Source organism: Nerophis lumbriciformis, linkage group LG08, assembly GCF_033978685.3.
Source record: "Nerophis lumbriciformis linkage group LG08, RoL_Nlum_v2.1, whole genome shotgun sequence".
NCBI classification, from domain to species: domain Eukaryota; kingdom Metazoa; phylum Chordata; class Actinopteri; order Syngnathiformes; family Syngnathidae; genus Nerophis; species Nerophis lumbriciformis.
In genome coordinates this window covers 56,392,794-56,410,520 of record NC_084555.2, presented here as the reverse complement: position 1 = coordinate 56,410,520, position 17,727 = coordinate 56,392,794, and the positions used below count along the sequence as shown (strand labels likewise).

At 43.5% G+C, this 17,727-nt stretch overlaps 1 protein-coding gene across 1 annotated transcript in view; it reads left to right on the top strand.

Moving 5' to 3' along the window:
- tnika (TRAF2 and NCK interacting kinase a) overlaps nucleotides 1–17,727 on the top strand; it is a 227,707-nt gene that overhangs the window by 48,089 nt on the left and 161,891 nt on the right. Inside the window, exon 2 of the mRNA XM_061969225.1 lies at nucleotides 5,362–5,427. Coding sequence (XP_061825209.1) covers nucleotides 5,362–5,427 — 66 coding nt within the window. The remainder of the gene's footprint in view (nucleotides 1–5,361; nucleotides 5,428–17,727) is intronic.

Below are 17,727 nucleotides of genomic sequence, written 5' to 3'. Positions count from 1 at the left end.
TTGTGACTGGTGGCAGCGCGCGCGCGTGATGGCTGTCGGGGCTGACGAACTGTGTATATGTATGTATATGTGTATGTATGTATGTATGTTTATATATGTGTATGTGTACATATGTGTATGTATATGTGAATGTGTGGGTATGTATACATGTATGTGTGTATGTGTATGTATATATGTATGTATGTATGTATATTTCTGGGGGTACGCTCTGGGCCTGCCTGTCAGACGGGGGTCGACGCCTCAGGCTACTGCATCCGAACTGCGTGTCTGGAGCTCCTGGGTCCCGCTGTCCATCCCTTCCGGGTGCCCGTCTTGGTTGGGGCCTGTTGGGCCTAGTCCCTGCGTCTATTGTGGTAGCTTGGTGCTGCAAGGTATTCCGAGGTGCTGCGAGTCGGCCAGTTGCTGGGGTAGTGACCTTGTTTGTCAGCATGTCTGTGATCTTCTTTTAATTCTTTTTTTTTAAATTAATGAATTAATGAATTTATTTATTTTTTAATATATTTTATTAATATTATTTTTGAATTTTTCCCCTCCCTCAGGGGGGGGGGCTCGGTGGGGCGGTTGCTGGTTGTTCCATCTCCATCGTTGGGGTCCCTGCGGGTGGGGTGGGTGGTTCCCGTGGCCCTGTGCCTGGGTGGTCCTGCGGCGGCCGGTTTGGGTGGGGTGGCCGGGGGCTGGCCTCGCCGCGCTCTCCGGGGGTGGGGGGTGGGCTCGTGGGGGCCCGGTTGCCGGTGGGGCGGGGGCGGTCTTCCCGTCCGGTTGCGGGGAGTCTCTGGGTCCCTCGGGCGGGGCGTCTCGCCTTTCTGCCCGTGTGGGGTGTGGTCTCTCGCTGGCTTGGGGTCTGGCTGTCCCCTGCTTTTCTCGTGCCCTGTCCTCTGCCGGGTGCGTCTGTCTGCGGCCTGCTGCTGGCCCTTGTGGGCGGTACGGTGGGTCGGGCTCTGGGGTTCCTGTCGCTGGCCGGCTTGGCTGCGTGGGGGCGGTGGTCCCTGGTTCCCTGGGCACCACGCCTCCTGTTTGTGGGTTGGGCTCTCGGGGGTGATGGGGCCGTGCTCTGGCTCCCACGCACTCTGGGAGTCGAATGTATTGTACATGCAAATTCACATATGCTCACATACGTACATAGGTACCTACGCTCCCACATACATACACAAATACAGTACATATTTACCTACCTAATGTTCGTACATCCACACGCACATTCAATATACAAACATACACATACACATACTGTACATATACATTCACTGTACAAACACATATACACATTCTGTACATATACATTCATTGTACAAACACATATACACATTCTGTACATATACAAGTACATATGCATACTTACACTCATGCACATAATCACGTTTCATCAAACATATATTAACGTTGTTGCCCTAGGGTAAACTGGGTGTAACACATGGCACACTGACAAAGCTTAACCTATTGTGACTATAACAATCTACAAGGTTAATGTAGGTTGCTTCTCTTTCTCCCCCTCCATTTTTCTGCATTCTTTCGTATCTCAAGTTATCATTACGTATATGTATTGTTGCATTTAAACAACTGTATTGTTGATAATAAAGGTAAATTATTGGTATTGTTCATTATCAATAGCGCTATTTCTATTGGTATTTGTATTGATCCATTTGTAGTGTAATAATGCTCATTGTCATTTCTGTATTATTTTTTATTTTTCGCTAACTGCTTATTTGCTATTACTTTTACCATCATATTTGTACATGTCATATTTGCTGATGTTGCTCTATTGTTGTTGTTGTTGTTGTTTGCTGTTGTTGTTTTTGTCTCTCTGTCTAATCCCCCTCTTGTCCCCACAATTTCCCCCTCTGTCTTCTTTTTTTTTCTCTTTCTATCCCCTCCTGCTCCGGCCCGGCTGCACTAAATGATAATATAAATACATTTAATAAAGTCAAATACAAATAAGGCAACAAGAGAAGTATCCTACACTTCTCTTTTGTAAAGTAAATCTGAACAGCCGACATGGGCATCTACATCTACTATATGATTTGCCTGAGAAGCTGGACAGGACAGACACAAAAAAAAAAAAAAATAATAAAAAAAAAAAATAAGATCCTGCTTCATGTCCCTTGTCATAGTAAGTTTTTGTTCCATGTTTATAGTCTTTTTGTTTTTCATAGTTTGTTCTCCGCCACTGTGCGTGCTTTTCATTTGTACTTTTTTGCTATAGTCTTTTGGTTTCATAGTTTATTCTCCGCCACTGTGCGCGCTTTTCGTTTGTACTTTTTTTTTATATTAAATAAATCATGTACCTTCATTCCCGTCTCGCCCGAGCCAACTTTCCGTTGCATCCTGGAAAAGCAAACACCCCGGACCAAGTCTTGACATATACAAGCGGTAGAAAATGGATGGATGTGTCAATGTACAGTAGAGAAGAAGGGGCGTCCTTTAGCCTGAGCCGTATTTATTAACATCATCAAATGACGTGTGTAATAAATCCAAACGGGTGTGGTGTGACTATGTGGTGTGTCAAGGTGGTGAATTTTACCCCACAATGTTGAAGGTGCGTGTTGTGAGAGGTGCGGAGGTCCAGAAGGGGCAGGGCAGGCTCGGGGGTCCGTGGGCAAGCAAGAGGTCAGGGGCGGGAGCGAGGCGTCAGAGTGCGTGTCCAGGCGAGAGGTGGAGATCCAGGGAGGCAGCAAGAAGACAAGGGGAAATCCAGGGAGACGAGACACACAGCACAAATCCAGGGAACGAAGAGGAAGTGCAGGATGATGACACAGGACAGGACACAATGAGCACAGAGGAGGGGAAACAGAGATCAAGGAAGGAGCACTAGAGACATTTAGGGCTTACTGTACCAAGACAAGTAGCTATGTTCTGGCACTGGAACGCAGGCTTATGAAGGACGTGGAGCTCTCATCAGCGGCAGGTGTGTTGATTGCTGATTGTGTGCGGAGGCGGCCGCAGCAGGAGAGGAACACCCGTGGGCGTGTCCAGAGTAGCGCACAGCAGGCTGCCCTCAGTCTCTTCATGGACAAAATACTCACATTCTAAAGTTGGAGTACTCAGGTGCTTTTACTGTATTCTACGCCACATTCTCAAATTCACTACAGTGTTTCATTTTACTCCTGCCCTCAGTTTCTTCATGGATAAAATACACACATATAGCGGTATTGCTCGGTTGGTAGAGCGGCCGTGCCAGCAACTTGAGGGTTGCAGGTTCGATCCCCGCTTCCGCCATCCTAGTCACTGCCGTCGTGTCCTTGGGCAAGATACTTTACCCACCTGCTCCCACACTGCTTTAAATGTCACTTAGATATTGGCTTTCACTATGTAAAAGTGCTTTGAGTCATTAGAGAAAAGCGCTATATAAATATAATTCCCTTCACATTCTAACGTTGGAGTTCTCTGGTGCTTTGGCTGAGCAATAGGCTTTACCATATTCTACGCCACATTCTCAAATTCGCTGCAGTGTTTCATTTTACTACTGCCCTCAGTCTCTTCATGGATAAAATACTCACATTCTAACATTGGAGTACTCAGGTGCTTTGGCTTAGCACTAGGTGTTAGCGTATTCTACGCCACATTCTCAAATTCGCTTCAGTGTTTCATTTTACTACTGCCCTTGTCATGACTGGGTCTTGGGTGTGTGCTTTTCCGGGATGCAACGGAAAGTTGGCTCGGGCGAGACGGGAATGAAGGTACATGATTTATTTATTATTATCAAAAAAAAGGACTAAATGAAAGCGCGCACAGTGGCGGAGAATAAACTATGAAACCAAAAGACTATAGCAAAAAAGTACAAATGAAAAGCACGCACAGTGGCGGAGAACAAACTATGAAAAACAAAAAGACTATAAACATGGAACAAAAACTTACTTGGCTTGGACAAAAATAGTTGCATGAAGAATGGACATGGGAAGAAGTGCCAGGCATGGACAGAGCATAAATGTGGTGAGGTCGTCAGAATGACAAACTGAAAAGAATGAACTTAAATACTATGGACATGATTAGTGAAAGCAGGTGCGTGACTCAAAACGTGAAACAGGTGCGTGACGTGACAGGTGAAAACTAATGGGTTGCTATGGTGACAAACAATAGTGCACAATGAGTCCAAACGTGGAACAGGTGAAACTAATGGGTAATCATGGAAACAAGACAAGGGAGTGAAAAGACAGAAATTAAAGAGTCCTATAACTAAACAAAACATGACTTAAAACAAAACATGATTAAACAGACATGACAGAACCCCCCCTTACGGACAGATCCCAGATGTCCAAGAAAAAAATTAACAAGAGTCATGGGAGGGCGGGAGGGGGACATGGCGGTGGGTCGCCAGCCCAAGTGGCCCCGAATCCACCGAGGCATAGTCATGTGGCGGCGGCGAGTGGAACGCCGCTGCAGCAGGCGAGGTGGGCGACCCGAGACGGGCCACATCCGTGGCCGACTGGGAGGTGGGCGCACTTGGCGTGGCGGGCGACCAGGTAGCGGCCATATCCGTGGCCGACGAGGAGACAGGCGCGTCGTCATCTTTGCAGGCGTGGAAGCTCGGCGTGGCAAGTCAGGCGGCGAAGCTCGGCGTGGGTCTTGGCGTGGGTCTTGGCATGGCGGGTCTTGGTCTTGGCATGGCGGGTCTTGGTCTTGGTCTTGGCATGGCGGGCCTTGGTCTTGGCATGGCGGGTCTTGGTGTTGTTGAGCTGCGACTGGCGGCACTTGGCGTCGTTGAGCTGCGACTGGCGGCACTTGGCGTCTTGGAGCTGCGACTGGCGGCACTTGGCGTCTTGGAGCTGCGACTGGCGGCACTTGGCCTCTTGGAGCTGCGACTGGCGGCACTTGGCGTCTTGGAGCTGCGACTGGCGGCACTTGGCGTTGTTGAGCTGTGACTGACGGCACTTGGCGTCGTTGAGCTGCGACTGGCGGCACTTGGCGTCGTTGAGCTGCGACTGGCGGCACTTGGCGTCGTTGAGCTGCGACAGGTGCTAGCCATGGAGCTAGCCTTGGAGCAGGTGGAGGTGGCCTAGCTGGGGGTTGCGGCTTGGCAGGTCGGAAGACTGGTGAGGGCGGTCGTGCTGGAGGCTGTGGCTTGACGGGTCGGAAGACTGGTGGTGGCGGCCGTGCTGGAGGCTGTGGCTTGACATGGTGATGCAGAGCCATCCCACCTACACAGCTCCCGACTCCCGTCTGGTCTCATCACAATTAAAAGCTGCTGTGGTACGAAGCCTGTTGGTCCTTAAACGCTGGTCTGCTGTCTTTATGCCTCTGAAAAATGCTGTGCCCTGCTTTTTGCCCGCAGGCGGCACACAAATGAATGAATGAGTGAATGAAGCGTTGGTACAAGGAGACATGTTTGTCTGCATCCAAAATGATTACTCTTATGTTTCTCCTCAGGATCCTGCTGGCATCTTTGAGCTGGTGGAGCTGGTGGGGAATGGCACCTACGGCCAAGTGTACAAGGTAAGATAACACATTATGTACAGAAGCCAAAGCCAGTGAAGTTGTCACGTTGTGTAAACGGTCAATAAAAAGAGAATACAACAAATCTTTTTTAACTTATATTCAATTGAATAGACTGCAAAGACAAGATATTTCATAATCATTAACTTAAAATTTTATGGCAGCAACACATTGCAAAAAAGTTGTCACTAGGCATTTTTACCAGTGTGTTACATGGCCTTTCCTTTTAACAACACTCAGTAAAGGTTTGGGAACTGAGGAGACACATTTTTGAAGTGGAATTCTTTCCCATTCTTGCTTGATGTACAGCTTAAGTTGTTCAACAGTCTCCCTTCTCATATTTTAGCCTTCACACATTTTCAATGGGAGACAGGTCTGGACTACAGGCAGGCCAGTCTAGCACCCGCACTCTTTTACTATGAAGCCACGCTGATGTAACACATGGCTTGGCATTGTCTTGCTGAAATAAGCAGGGGCGTCCATGATAATGTTGCTTGGATGGCAACATATGTTGCTCCAAAAGCTGTATGTACCTTTCAGCATTAATGGTGCCTTCACAGATGTGTAAGTTACCCATGTCTTGGCCACTAATACACCCCCATACCATCACACATGCTGCCTTTTACACTTTGACTCTAGAACAATCCGGATGGTTCTTTTCCTCTTTTCCACAGTTTCCAAAAACAATTTGAAATGTGGACTCGTCAGACCACAGAACACTTTTCCACTTTGCATCAGTCCATCTTAGATGAGCTCGGGCCCAGCGAAGCCGGCGGCGTTTCTGGGTGTTGTTGATAAACGGCTTTGGCTTTGCATAGTAGAGTTTTAACTTGCACTTACAGATGTAGCGACCAACTGTAGTTACTGACAGTGGTTTTATGAAGTGTTCCTGAGCCCATGTGGTGATATCCTTTACACACTGATGTCGCTTTTTGATGCAGTACAGCCTGAGGGATCCAAGGTTGCAGGCATTCAATGTTGGTTTTCAGCCTTGCCGCTTACGTGGAGTGATTTCTCCAGATTCTCTGAACCTTTTGATGATATTACGGAGCGTAGATGGTGAAATCCCTAAATTCCTTGCTTGAGAAATGTTGTTCTTAAACAATTTGCTCAGGCATTTGTTGACAAAGTGGTGACCCTCGCCCCGTCCTTGTTTGTGAATGACTGAGCATTTCATGGAAGCTGCTTTTATAGCCAATCATGGCACCCACCTGTTCCCAATTAGCCTGTTCACCTGTGGGATGTTCCAAATAAGTGTTTGATTAGCATTCTTCAACTTTATCACTCTTTTTTGCCACTTGTGCCAGCTTTTTTGAAACATGTTGCAGGCATCAAATTCCGAATTAGCTAATATTTGCAAACAATAACAAAGTGAACATGAAATATCTTGTCTTTGCAGTCCATTTAATTGAATATAAGTTGAAAAGGATTTGTTGTTATTTACCATTTAAGATGACAACTTGACTGCTTTGCAAGATAAGAAGATGAATGCACAAGAAGTGATGGAGATGAATGTAAAGATGCTGAGTGTGTGTGTCTCTGATGAAGTCATGAAGGGGAAGTGATGCTTGTGCTCAGCTGTTGGGGATGTTGCAACATCACTGTGGTCCGTATCTCCTGGCTCCATTTTGCTGCCTTGGCTTCCCTCGGTCACGGTCCTCGCTTCCTTTTCCTGACGCCGCCGACCTCATCCTGACGCTTTGTGCGATGGTCTGTGGCAGGAATAAATAGGCCGGCTCGTCGTAAATAGAAGTCTTAGAGGGGAAGTGTTGTCGTCCTTCTGGCTGCAAGGCGAACAACAGAGAAGAACTCTTCATCATCAGGCAAGAAGTGAGCTTTACAAATCCCACGTCCTCGCGTGTGTTTGAGACCACAAAAAGATGTGTGCGTTTGTTTATTGCTGAGTGCGCTGTTTCTGTGAAAGTCACAGCTCATTTACTGGCTGACATACAGCTCCTATACGTTACCCAGAGTGCAACAGTGTTGGCTCTGCAGCCTGCTGCTACTCTGCTGGGCTCGCACTGTCAAACTCAAATACTCACCCTTCTTCTTCTGGCAATATTCATCCTAAATACAACCTTTTGTGTGTGATCACTTCCAAATCAGGCCTGGGCAATTATTTTGACTCGGGGGGCCACAATTAGAGAAAAAAATGTGTCTGGGGGCCGCTACATCTATCTCTATATATATAAATATATATATATATATATATATGTATATATATATACATACATATATATACATATACATATACATATATATATATATATATATATGTCTACGGATCACGATTGAAGCCAACAAGCAAACCGTCAACTTCCTTGACGTCACTTTCAACCTGAGAAATAACAGCTACCAACCATTCACGAAACCCAACACAACACTCCAATACGTGCACCATGACAGCAACCACCCACCCACCACCACGAAAAGAATACCTACCGGAATTAATAAAAGGCTATCGATGCTGTCATCTAGCAAAGCTGAATTTGACCAAGCAACCCCCCCGTACCAAAAAGCCCTTGATGAAAGCGGATACAATTTCACCCTCACCTATGAACCCACGCCAGGAAACCAGCCAAAAAAGAACAGAAAACGAAACGACATCATCTGGTACAACCCCCCATACAGCAAAAACGTCTCAACTAACATTGGACACAAATTCCTCAATCTGATTGACAAACACTTTCCCAAAGACAACACCCTAAGAAAAGTATTCAACAAGAACAACATTAAATTGAGCTACAGCTGTATGAACAATATACGACGAATCATCTCAAACCACAACAAAACAATTGCAAATGAGCCGTCGGCCCCCGGACAGAGCGACTCCAAAACCAACAAAGGCTGCAACTGTCGAAAGAAACCTGATTGCCCTCTCAACGGGGGGTGCTTACAAACATCAGTTGTCTACCAATGTAAGGTAACACGCAAGGACATTAACACATCCGACACATATGTAGGATTAACCGAGGGTGAATTCAAAACCAGATGGAACAATCACAAGGCTTCTTTCAGGAACAAAAACCTGCGGAATACCACAGAACTCAGCAAACACATTTGGGACCTCAAAGACAATAATGTTGAATATTCAATAACATGGCAAATTCTTGCATCCAGCACACCTTACAATAGTGGTAATAAAAGATGCAACCTATGCTTGAAAGAGAAACTGTTTATCATTTACCGTCCAGACCTGTCATCCCTCAACAAGCGCAGCGAAATTGTAACAGCATGCCGCCACAGACGGAAACACCTCCTAGGTAACACATGAGCCAATCACCACGCCCCTACGCCAGCCTGTACCCACCCACTCTGTGCCCTATATAAACCATGGTATGTGAATGCTCCCATTAAAATCTCCTGATGATTGAGGGAACCCCCCCTCATGAAACAGGCCTGTAGAGATGAAATAGTCTTGTGATTTTTTCCCCCACACATACATATATATATACATATATATATATATATATATGTGTATATATATATATATATATATATATATATATATATATATATATATATATATATATATATATATATAAATATGTATATATATATATATATATATATATATACAAACCCCGTTTCCATATGAGTTGGGAAATTGTGTTAGATGTAAATATAAACGGAATACAATGATTTGCAAATCCTTTTCAAGCCATATTCAGTTGAATATGCTACAAAGACAACATATTTGATGTTCAAACTCATAAACTTTATTTTTTTTTTTTGCAAATAATAATTAACTTAGAATGTCATGGCTGCAACACGTGCCAAAGTAGTTGGGAAAGGGCATGTTCACCACTGTGTTACATCACCTTTTCTTTTAACAACACTCAATAAACGATTGGGAACTGAGGAAACTAATTGTTGAAGCTTTGAAAGTGGAATTCTTTCCCATTCTTGTTTTATGTAGAGCTTCAGTCGTTCATCAGTCCGGGGTCTCCGCTGTCGTATTTTACGCTTCATAATGCGCCACACATTTTCGATGGGAGACAGGTCTGGACTGCAGGCGGGCCAGGAAAGTACCCGCACTCTTTTTTTTTACGAAGCCACGCTGTTGTAACACGTGCTGAATGTGGCTTGGCATTGTCTTGCTGAAATAAGCAGGGGCGTCCATGAAAAAGACGGCGCTTAGATGGCAGCATATGTTGTTACAAAACCTGTATGTACCTTTCAGCATTAATGGTGCCTTCACAGATGTGTAAGTTACCCATGTCTTGGGCACTAATGCACCCCCATACCATCACACATGCTGACTTTTACACTTTGCGCCTATAACAATTCGGATGGTTCTTTTCCTCTTTGGTCCGGAGGACACGACGTCCACAGTTTCCAAAAACAATTTGAAATGTGGACTCGTCAGACCACAGAACACTTTTCCACTTTGTATCAGTCCATCTTAGATGAGCTCAGGCCCAGAGAAGCCGATGGCGTTTCTGGGTGTTGTTGATAAATGGCTTTGGCTTTCCATAGTAGAGTTTTAACTTGCACTTACAGATGTAGCGACCAACTGTAGTTACTGACAGTGGGTTTCTGAAGTGTTCCTGAGCCCATGTGGTGATATCCTTTACACACTGATGTTGCTTGTTGATGCAGTACAGCCTGAGGGATGGAAGGTCACGGGCTTAGCTGCTTACGTGCAGTGATTTCTCCAGATTCTCTGAACCCTTTGATGATATTACGGAGTGTAGATGGTGAAATCCCTAAATGCCTTGCAATAGCTGCTTGAGAAAGGTTTTTCTTAAACTGTTCAACAATTTGCTCAGGCATTTGTTGACAAAGTGGTGACCCTCGCCCCATCTTTTCTTGTGAATGACTGAGCATTTTTTGGGAAGCTGTTTTTATACCCAATCATGGCACCCACCTGTTCCCAATTAGCCTGTTCACCTGTGGGATGTTCCAAATAAGTGTTTGATGAGCATTCCTCAACTTTATCAGTATTTATTGCCACCTTTCTCAACTTCTTTGTCACGTGTTGCTGGCATCAAATTATAAAGTTAATGATTATTTTCAAAAAAAAAAAAGTTTATCAGTTTGAACATCAAATATGTTGTCTTTGTAGCATATTCAATTGAATATGGCTTGAAATTGATTTGCAAATCATTGTATTCCGTTTATATTTACATCTAACACAATTTCCCAACTCACATGGAAACAGGGTTTGTATATATATACATATATATATATATATATATATATAAATATATATATATATATATATATGTATGTGTGGGAAAAAATCACAAGACTATTTCATCTCTACAGGCCTGTTTCATGAGGGGGGGTACCCTCAATCGTCAGGAGATTTTAATGGGAGCATTCGCATACCATGGTTTATATAGGGCACAGAGTGGGTGGGTACAGGCTGGCCTAGGGGCGTGGTGATTGGCTCATGTGTTACCTAAGAGGTGTTTCCGTCTATGGCGGCATGCTGTTACAATTTCGCTGCGCTTGTTGAGGGATGACAGGTCTGGACGGTAAATAATAAACAGTTTCTCTTTCAAGCATAGGTTGCATCTTTTATTACCACTATTGTAAGGTGTGCTGGATGCAAGAATTTGCCATGTTATTGAATATTCAACATTATTGTCTTTGAGGTCCCAAATGTGTTTGCTGAGTTCTGTGGTATTTCGCAGGTTTTGGTTCCTGAAAGAAGCCTTGTGATTGTTCCATCTGGTTTTGAATTCACCCTCGGTTAATCCTACATATGTGTCGGATGTGTTAATGTCCTTGCGTATTACCTTAGATTGGTAGACAACTGATGTTTGTAAGCACCCCCCGTTGAGAGGGCAATCAGGTTTCTTTCGACAATTACATCCTTTGTTGGTTTTGGTTTTGGAGTCATTCTGTCTGAGGGCCGACGGCTCATTTGCAATTGTTTTGTTGTGGTTTGAGATGATTTGTCGTATATTGTTCATGCAGCTGTAGCTCAATTTAATGTTGTTCTTGTTGAATACTTTTCTTAGGTTGTTGTCTTTGGGAAAGTGTTTGTCAATCAGATTGAGGAATTTGTGTCCAATGTTCGTTGAGATGTTTTTGCTGTATGGGGGGTTGTACCAGATGATGTCGTTCCGTTTTCTGTTCTTTTTTGGCTGGTTTCCTGGCGTGGGTTCATAGGTGAGGGTGAAATTGTATCCGCTTTCATCAAGGGCTTTTTGGTACGGGGGGGTTGCTTGGTCAAATTCAGCTTTGCTAGATGACAGCATCGATAGCCTTTTATTGATTCCGGTAGGTATTCTTTTCGTGGTGGTGGGTGGATGGTTGCTGTCATGGTGCACGTATTGGAGTGTTGTGTTGGGTTTCGTGAATGGTTGGTAGCTGTTATTTCTCAGGTTGAAAGTGATATATATATATATATATATATATATATATATATATATATATATATATATATATATATATATATATATATATATATGAGAAATACTTAAATTTCAGTGAATTTTAGCTATAAATATACTCCTCCCCCTTAACTCCGCCCCCTGGCCCCGGCCCTGCCCACCCCCACGCCTCCAATCTCCTGAATTCGGAGGTCTCAAGGTTGGCAAGTATGACCGAACATCCTCCACTGTTGCCATTTCTAATATAAAGTAGTGTAAAGTTCTTACTTATATCTGTCAGTAAACTCACCATGAAAGCACTAAAACATACCGGTGTAGTGACTTTACATTATTCACCCAAGGAACTTTAGTTATTAGAGAGTTCCGGTTGGATGTTTTTTCCCGGGACACATTTCCGGCGTTGTTGTTGTTTCCAGGATGAGGAGATGCTGCTCCGTTGTTGATTGAAGTAAAGTGTGAATGTCATTAAAACAGTTAGCTCCATCTTTTGACACTTCTTCCACCCCCGTCCTTGCACGCTACACCGCTACAACAAGGAGAAGACGCTGTCCAAGTGGAGGCACATAAATAAGACACGCCCACAAAACGGTGCATCCTGAAGCGACTGTCAGAAAGTGAGTTGAAGATGATGTGTAAAACATCATCTATGCAACATTTTGAGCAAAGAAGCAGCATGACATGTTATGTAGACCACAAGGAAGTCTTTTACATTTAGAAAAATAAAAATAAAAAAAAGACTCCTTTAATGCACCCTGTAATCTGGCGTGCTTTATATATGAAAAAAGATGAAAAATAGAGCATTCATCGGCAGTGCGCCTTATAATCCGGTGCGCCCTAGGGTCCGTAAAATACGGTAGTGTGTTTTATTCTGCTTACAAGATTGCGATTCCTCTCCACAGCCCTATAAGCCCGTATCATCATCGTCCTCATCATCTTCATCATCCTGTGAGCAGCTCAATCTGAGAGTGTGAGAAAATAAATTGACCTTCAGTCTGGCGGGTATTAGCCAAGCGGAACCAATGCTGCCGAGCTGCTCTCAACCATTTTTAGACTCTTTGTGTGTGTGTGTGCGCGGAAAAAAATGGACTTAATTATCTCAGAGGAGATCAATGGAAAGTCGACACTTGCAGAGACTATTATTGGCTGGAAACACTGCAAGAAAGTGCAAATCAATGTGATTTCATAATACAAGCAAAAACTGAAGCAACTAATAAAAATACAATGATTCGTTTGCAGATACCCAAAAATATGATTGCAAAACACATTTTGTAGATACTATTATAGTTTTACATGCAGATAACAATGTGAAATACATATAAATGATCAATGAAATGTGTGAATTAACTTTTAACATCACATTTACTTTTATTTAAGACTCTTGTTTTATTTTTTATTGTGTAATTATGTATATATATATATATATGTATATACATATATATGTATATGTATGTGTATATATATATATATGTATGTATTAGAGATGCGCGGATAGGCAATTATTTCATCCGCAACCGCATCAGAAAGTCGTCAACCATCCGCCATCCACCCGATCTAACATTTGATCAGAACCGCACCCGCCCGCACCCGCCCGTTGTTATATATCTAATATAGACGATGCAAGGCATTAGTGAGGTTATAAAGCTTTTGCCTGTTAAAGAAAGGATACTGATCCAATGCAGCACAGACATTCGCGTGCCACGCTGTCACGACCCAGACGCACACCAGTGCGCAATCATATGGGAGCCGCGCTGAGCGCACCTCCAAGCGCGTCTCGCTGCCGGCGACGGCCGGGTATGGGCCCGACGCTCCAGCGCCATCCATTTTCAGGGCTATTTGATTCGGCAGGTGGGTTGTTACGCACTCCTTAGCGGGTTCCGACTTCCATGGCCACCGTCCTGCTGTCTATATCAACCAGGGTGAGCCCCACCCCTTTCGTGAGCGCACTGCGCGCGGAGTGACCCCTGTTACGCGCCCCCGGCAACAGGGGTGGCGGGCAGGTAAGCTGCGCGGGCGGAGCGCGCGGAGTGACCCCTGTTACGAGCCCCCGGCCACGGGGGTGGCGGGCAGGTAAGCTGCTTACCTTCTGCGCGTGACGCCGGCCGCGGCGAAGGCGGACGAGGCGGGGTGTCGGTTCGGTGGGCGCGGTGGTGACCCTGGACGTGCGTCGGGCCCTTCTCGCGGATCGCCTCAGCTACGGCTCCCGGTGGGGCCCTCTCGGGGGAAGGGGCCTCGGTCCCGGACCCCGGCGAGGCGTCCCTTCTCCGCTCCGTAAAAGTGTCCATCTCTTTTTTTTTTTTCTTCTTCTGTTGTGGCATATGCTGCAGGTGCCTGCTCGTTTTTCGTATGTGGGTAACAACATTTAACTATGTATATATATTTACCAATTGGTTTAACTGCCACCCGCCTGAATCTATTTAAAATCGTTTTTTTTTTTTTTCAACCACCCGACCCGACCCGCGGATAGAATCTAATTTTTTAAAATTTCATCCGCCCGATCCGCGGATAATCCGCGGACTCCGCGGTTGTGCCCGCAAACCGCGCATCTCTAATAGATACATATACAGTTCAACATATATACGTACATATATGTAGTGTATATGTACGTATCCATGCGTGTGTTGTTAAAAATAGATGCTGGCGCAGTTTTACATGAAGCTGGATGGAGGCTAATAAAGTGTAAAGCTGCCACTGTGTCTGCCAGCCAGAGATAGCGGGCTTATCAAGCCTTCCAAGAGTCTAGTTAAAAGATACGCATCACCACTTCCATCTTTTAGTTGCATGCTGTTTGTTCTCGGCACAAACGGACAATCTCAGAAGTGAAAAGATCGTTTTCATCGCCGGCTTTATTGTGTCCATCTCTCAATTCATTCGCTTGCACTTCTCTGTGTTCCCACTATCAATAAGTCATCACAGTTTTCTTATGTTTTGTGTGGAGCGCTCCCCTGTGAGCTTCATTGGAGGGAGCAGCCATATACACACTTATATATATATATATATATATATATATATATATATATATATATAAGAGAGAGAGCGAGAGAGAGAGAGAGAGAGAGAGAGAGATGGATTCCACTGGCTGCTCTAAAAGGCCCATAAATAGAGAACATGGCTAATGCTGAATAATTAAACATATTCCCCATCTTCCACGCCTTCTCATACTTTCTCATCTTCTCTCATTTATTTCCTTCCACGCCTCACACTTACAAGTAAGGAAACTGAAGGAAAAATAATTAATAATAGCAAAATGTAGGAAAAGAAACAGTTTGTTGAGGTTTTAGTCTTTTGTTGTGCCCTAAAAAGTGTATATACTGTAAGTATTGTACTTATTACGCACCAGCTGTTGGATTGTAACGTGCATCTTTGTCATACTTGCCAACCTTGAGACCTCCGATTTTGGGAGGTGGGGGGTGGGGGGTGGGGGCGTGGTCGGGGGTGGGGCGGGGGGCGTGGTTAAGATATATATATATAAGAAATACTTGACTTTCAGTGAATTCTAGCTATATATATATATGTATATATATATATATATATTCTATTACATATATATATATATATATGTATATATATGTATGTATATATATATGTATACATATATATATATATATATATATATATATATATATATATATATATATATATATATATATATATATATATATATATATATATAATAAATAAATAAATAAAAGAAATACTTGAATTTCAGTGTTCATTTATTTACACATTTACACACACATAACACTCATCTACTCATTGTTGAGTTAAGGGTTGAATTGTCCATCCTAGTTCTATTCTCTGTCACTATTTCAGAACACACACATTATACAAATATACATTATAAAATCAATAAGAAAACGGGAGCTCTAATTTGGGAGTCTGAATTAGGATCAGAAGTTCCTATATAAACATTGCGCACTCATGTCGCCTTTTTGTATTGATTACTGCAGCTGTGCACTGGATTCATCCACAAATACAAACTACAACTCACAAACACTTTAGAGTTAGGCTCCACCATCAGAAAGTGTACTTAAACTTATAAAGATCACATGGATATTATTCAGTGAGTTGATTCACCAAAACTAACCTGTTATACAGGAGGAAAAAGCACACAGGACGTTTCAATTGTTCACAGACTGGTCGCTCTCATCAGAATGACAAGACACTTCCGGTCTGCAGGTGATAGCATTCAATTGGGAAGAAACGCCCTACTGCCCCCTACTGACCAATGTGAATACTGATAAATGTGTAATGACAGCTCCAAAAACGAATTCAAACCACAAAATAAAATAAATAAATCAACACAAAAATGTGACACATTATGGGTGGGTCACATATGCATGTACAGTAGATGGCAGTATTGTCCTGTTTAAAAGTGTCACAACATTGCTGTTTACAGCAGACAAACTGCTTTACGGTAGACGAAAACTTGACTGCTGTTGTTGTGTGTTGTTACCGCGCTGGGAGGACGTTAATGAAACTGCCTAACAATAAACACACATAAGAAACCAAGAACTCGCCCTCCATCATTAGCTGTTTATATGGTGGGAAAGCAGACGTGAGAACAAGCTGTCAACACGTCACTCAGGTCCGCATGGAGCTGGAGGGGGCGTGGCCTCCAGCTCCGCCTGAATTTCGGGAGATTTTCGGGAGAAAATTTGTCCCGGGAGGTTTTCGGGAGAGGCGCTGAATTTCGGGAGTCTCCCGGAAAATCCGGGAGGGTTGGCAAGTATGATCTTCGTTGTAGTTTTCATGAACAAATATGGAGGTGTTGAAATCGGCGTGTAAAATTGCTAACGCCAATCAGTTGCATGTCAATAGCATAGCCAATGTTTTTATTAGCATTAAGCTAGCGCAGGGGTCGGCAGCCCAAAGTGTTGAAAGAGCCATATTGGACCAAAAATACCAAAAAGTAATCTGTCTGGAGCCGCAAAAAAATAAAAAGACTTTTATAAGTGTTCGAATGATGGCAACACATGATGTAAGTGGCTAATTAGCTATATTAGCCTACTATCAAAATGACTATGTGTCGCAGGCTGACGCAAATCTTCGTTGACAGAAATGTTGAAATGTAATATTTATACATTGGAAAACATTAGTAAAACGTCTCACAGGGTGAGATCACTCCTGGAAATGACTGTCTTAGAATGGCCAAAGGTAGAGACGGTTGTGTCCAACTTAAAGCTTCTAATGGAAGCTGGGTAACGTTTGCTGTGGTCTGGAACAACAAGGCACACTAACAACCATCGGAAATGCAGCCAATATTACATACAGACAATGCGTCATAAAACATGGAAAAATAAACTAAATACACAGAGGACATAAGTGAAGGAAATTAAATGAGCTCAAATATACCAACAAACGAGACATAATGATGCAATATGTACATACAGCTAGCCTAAATAGCATGTTAGCATCGATTCGCTTGCAGTCATGCAGTAACCGAATATGCCTGATTGGCACTCCATAACAAGTCAATTATATCAACAAAGCTCATCTTTTGTGCATTCACGCACAGCATAAAACGTTTGGTGGACAAAATGAGACGAAGAAAGAGTGACCCGGTGCGCCTAATGTGCGGGATCATTTTGGTTGTGCTTACCGACCTCGAAGGTATTTTATTTGGGACATGGTGAAATGATAAGTGTGACCAGTAGATGGCAGTCACACATAATAGATACGTGTAGACTACACTATGATGGCAGTCACGCATAAGAGATAGGTGTAGGCTGCAATATGACTCAGGTAAACAACACCAACATTTGATATGTTCCATTGAAAATATAGAACATTACACACGGCGCTCAAAAATGTATGAAAATGTTTTAGTAGGACTTTGGTAAGCTATGAAGCCACACCGCTTGATGGATTGTACTGTGCTTCAACATAGGAGTATTATTATGCTGTGTGTATAAGGTAAGACATATTATCTGCTGTTTTGTTTTGCAATATTATG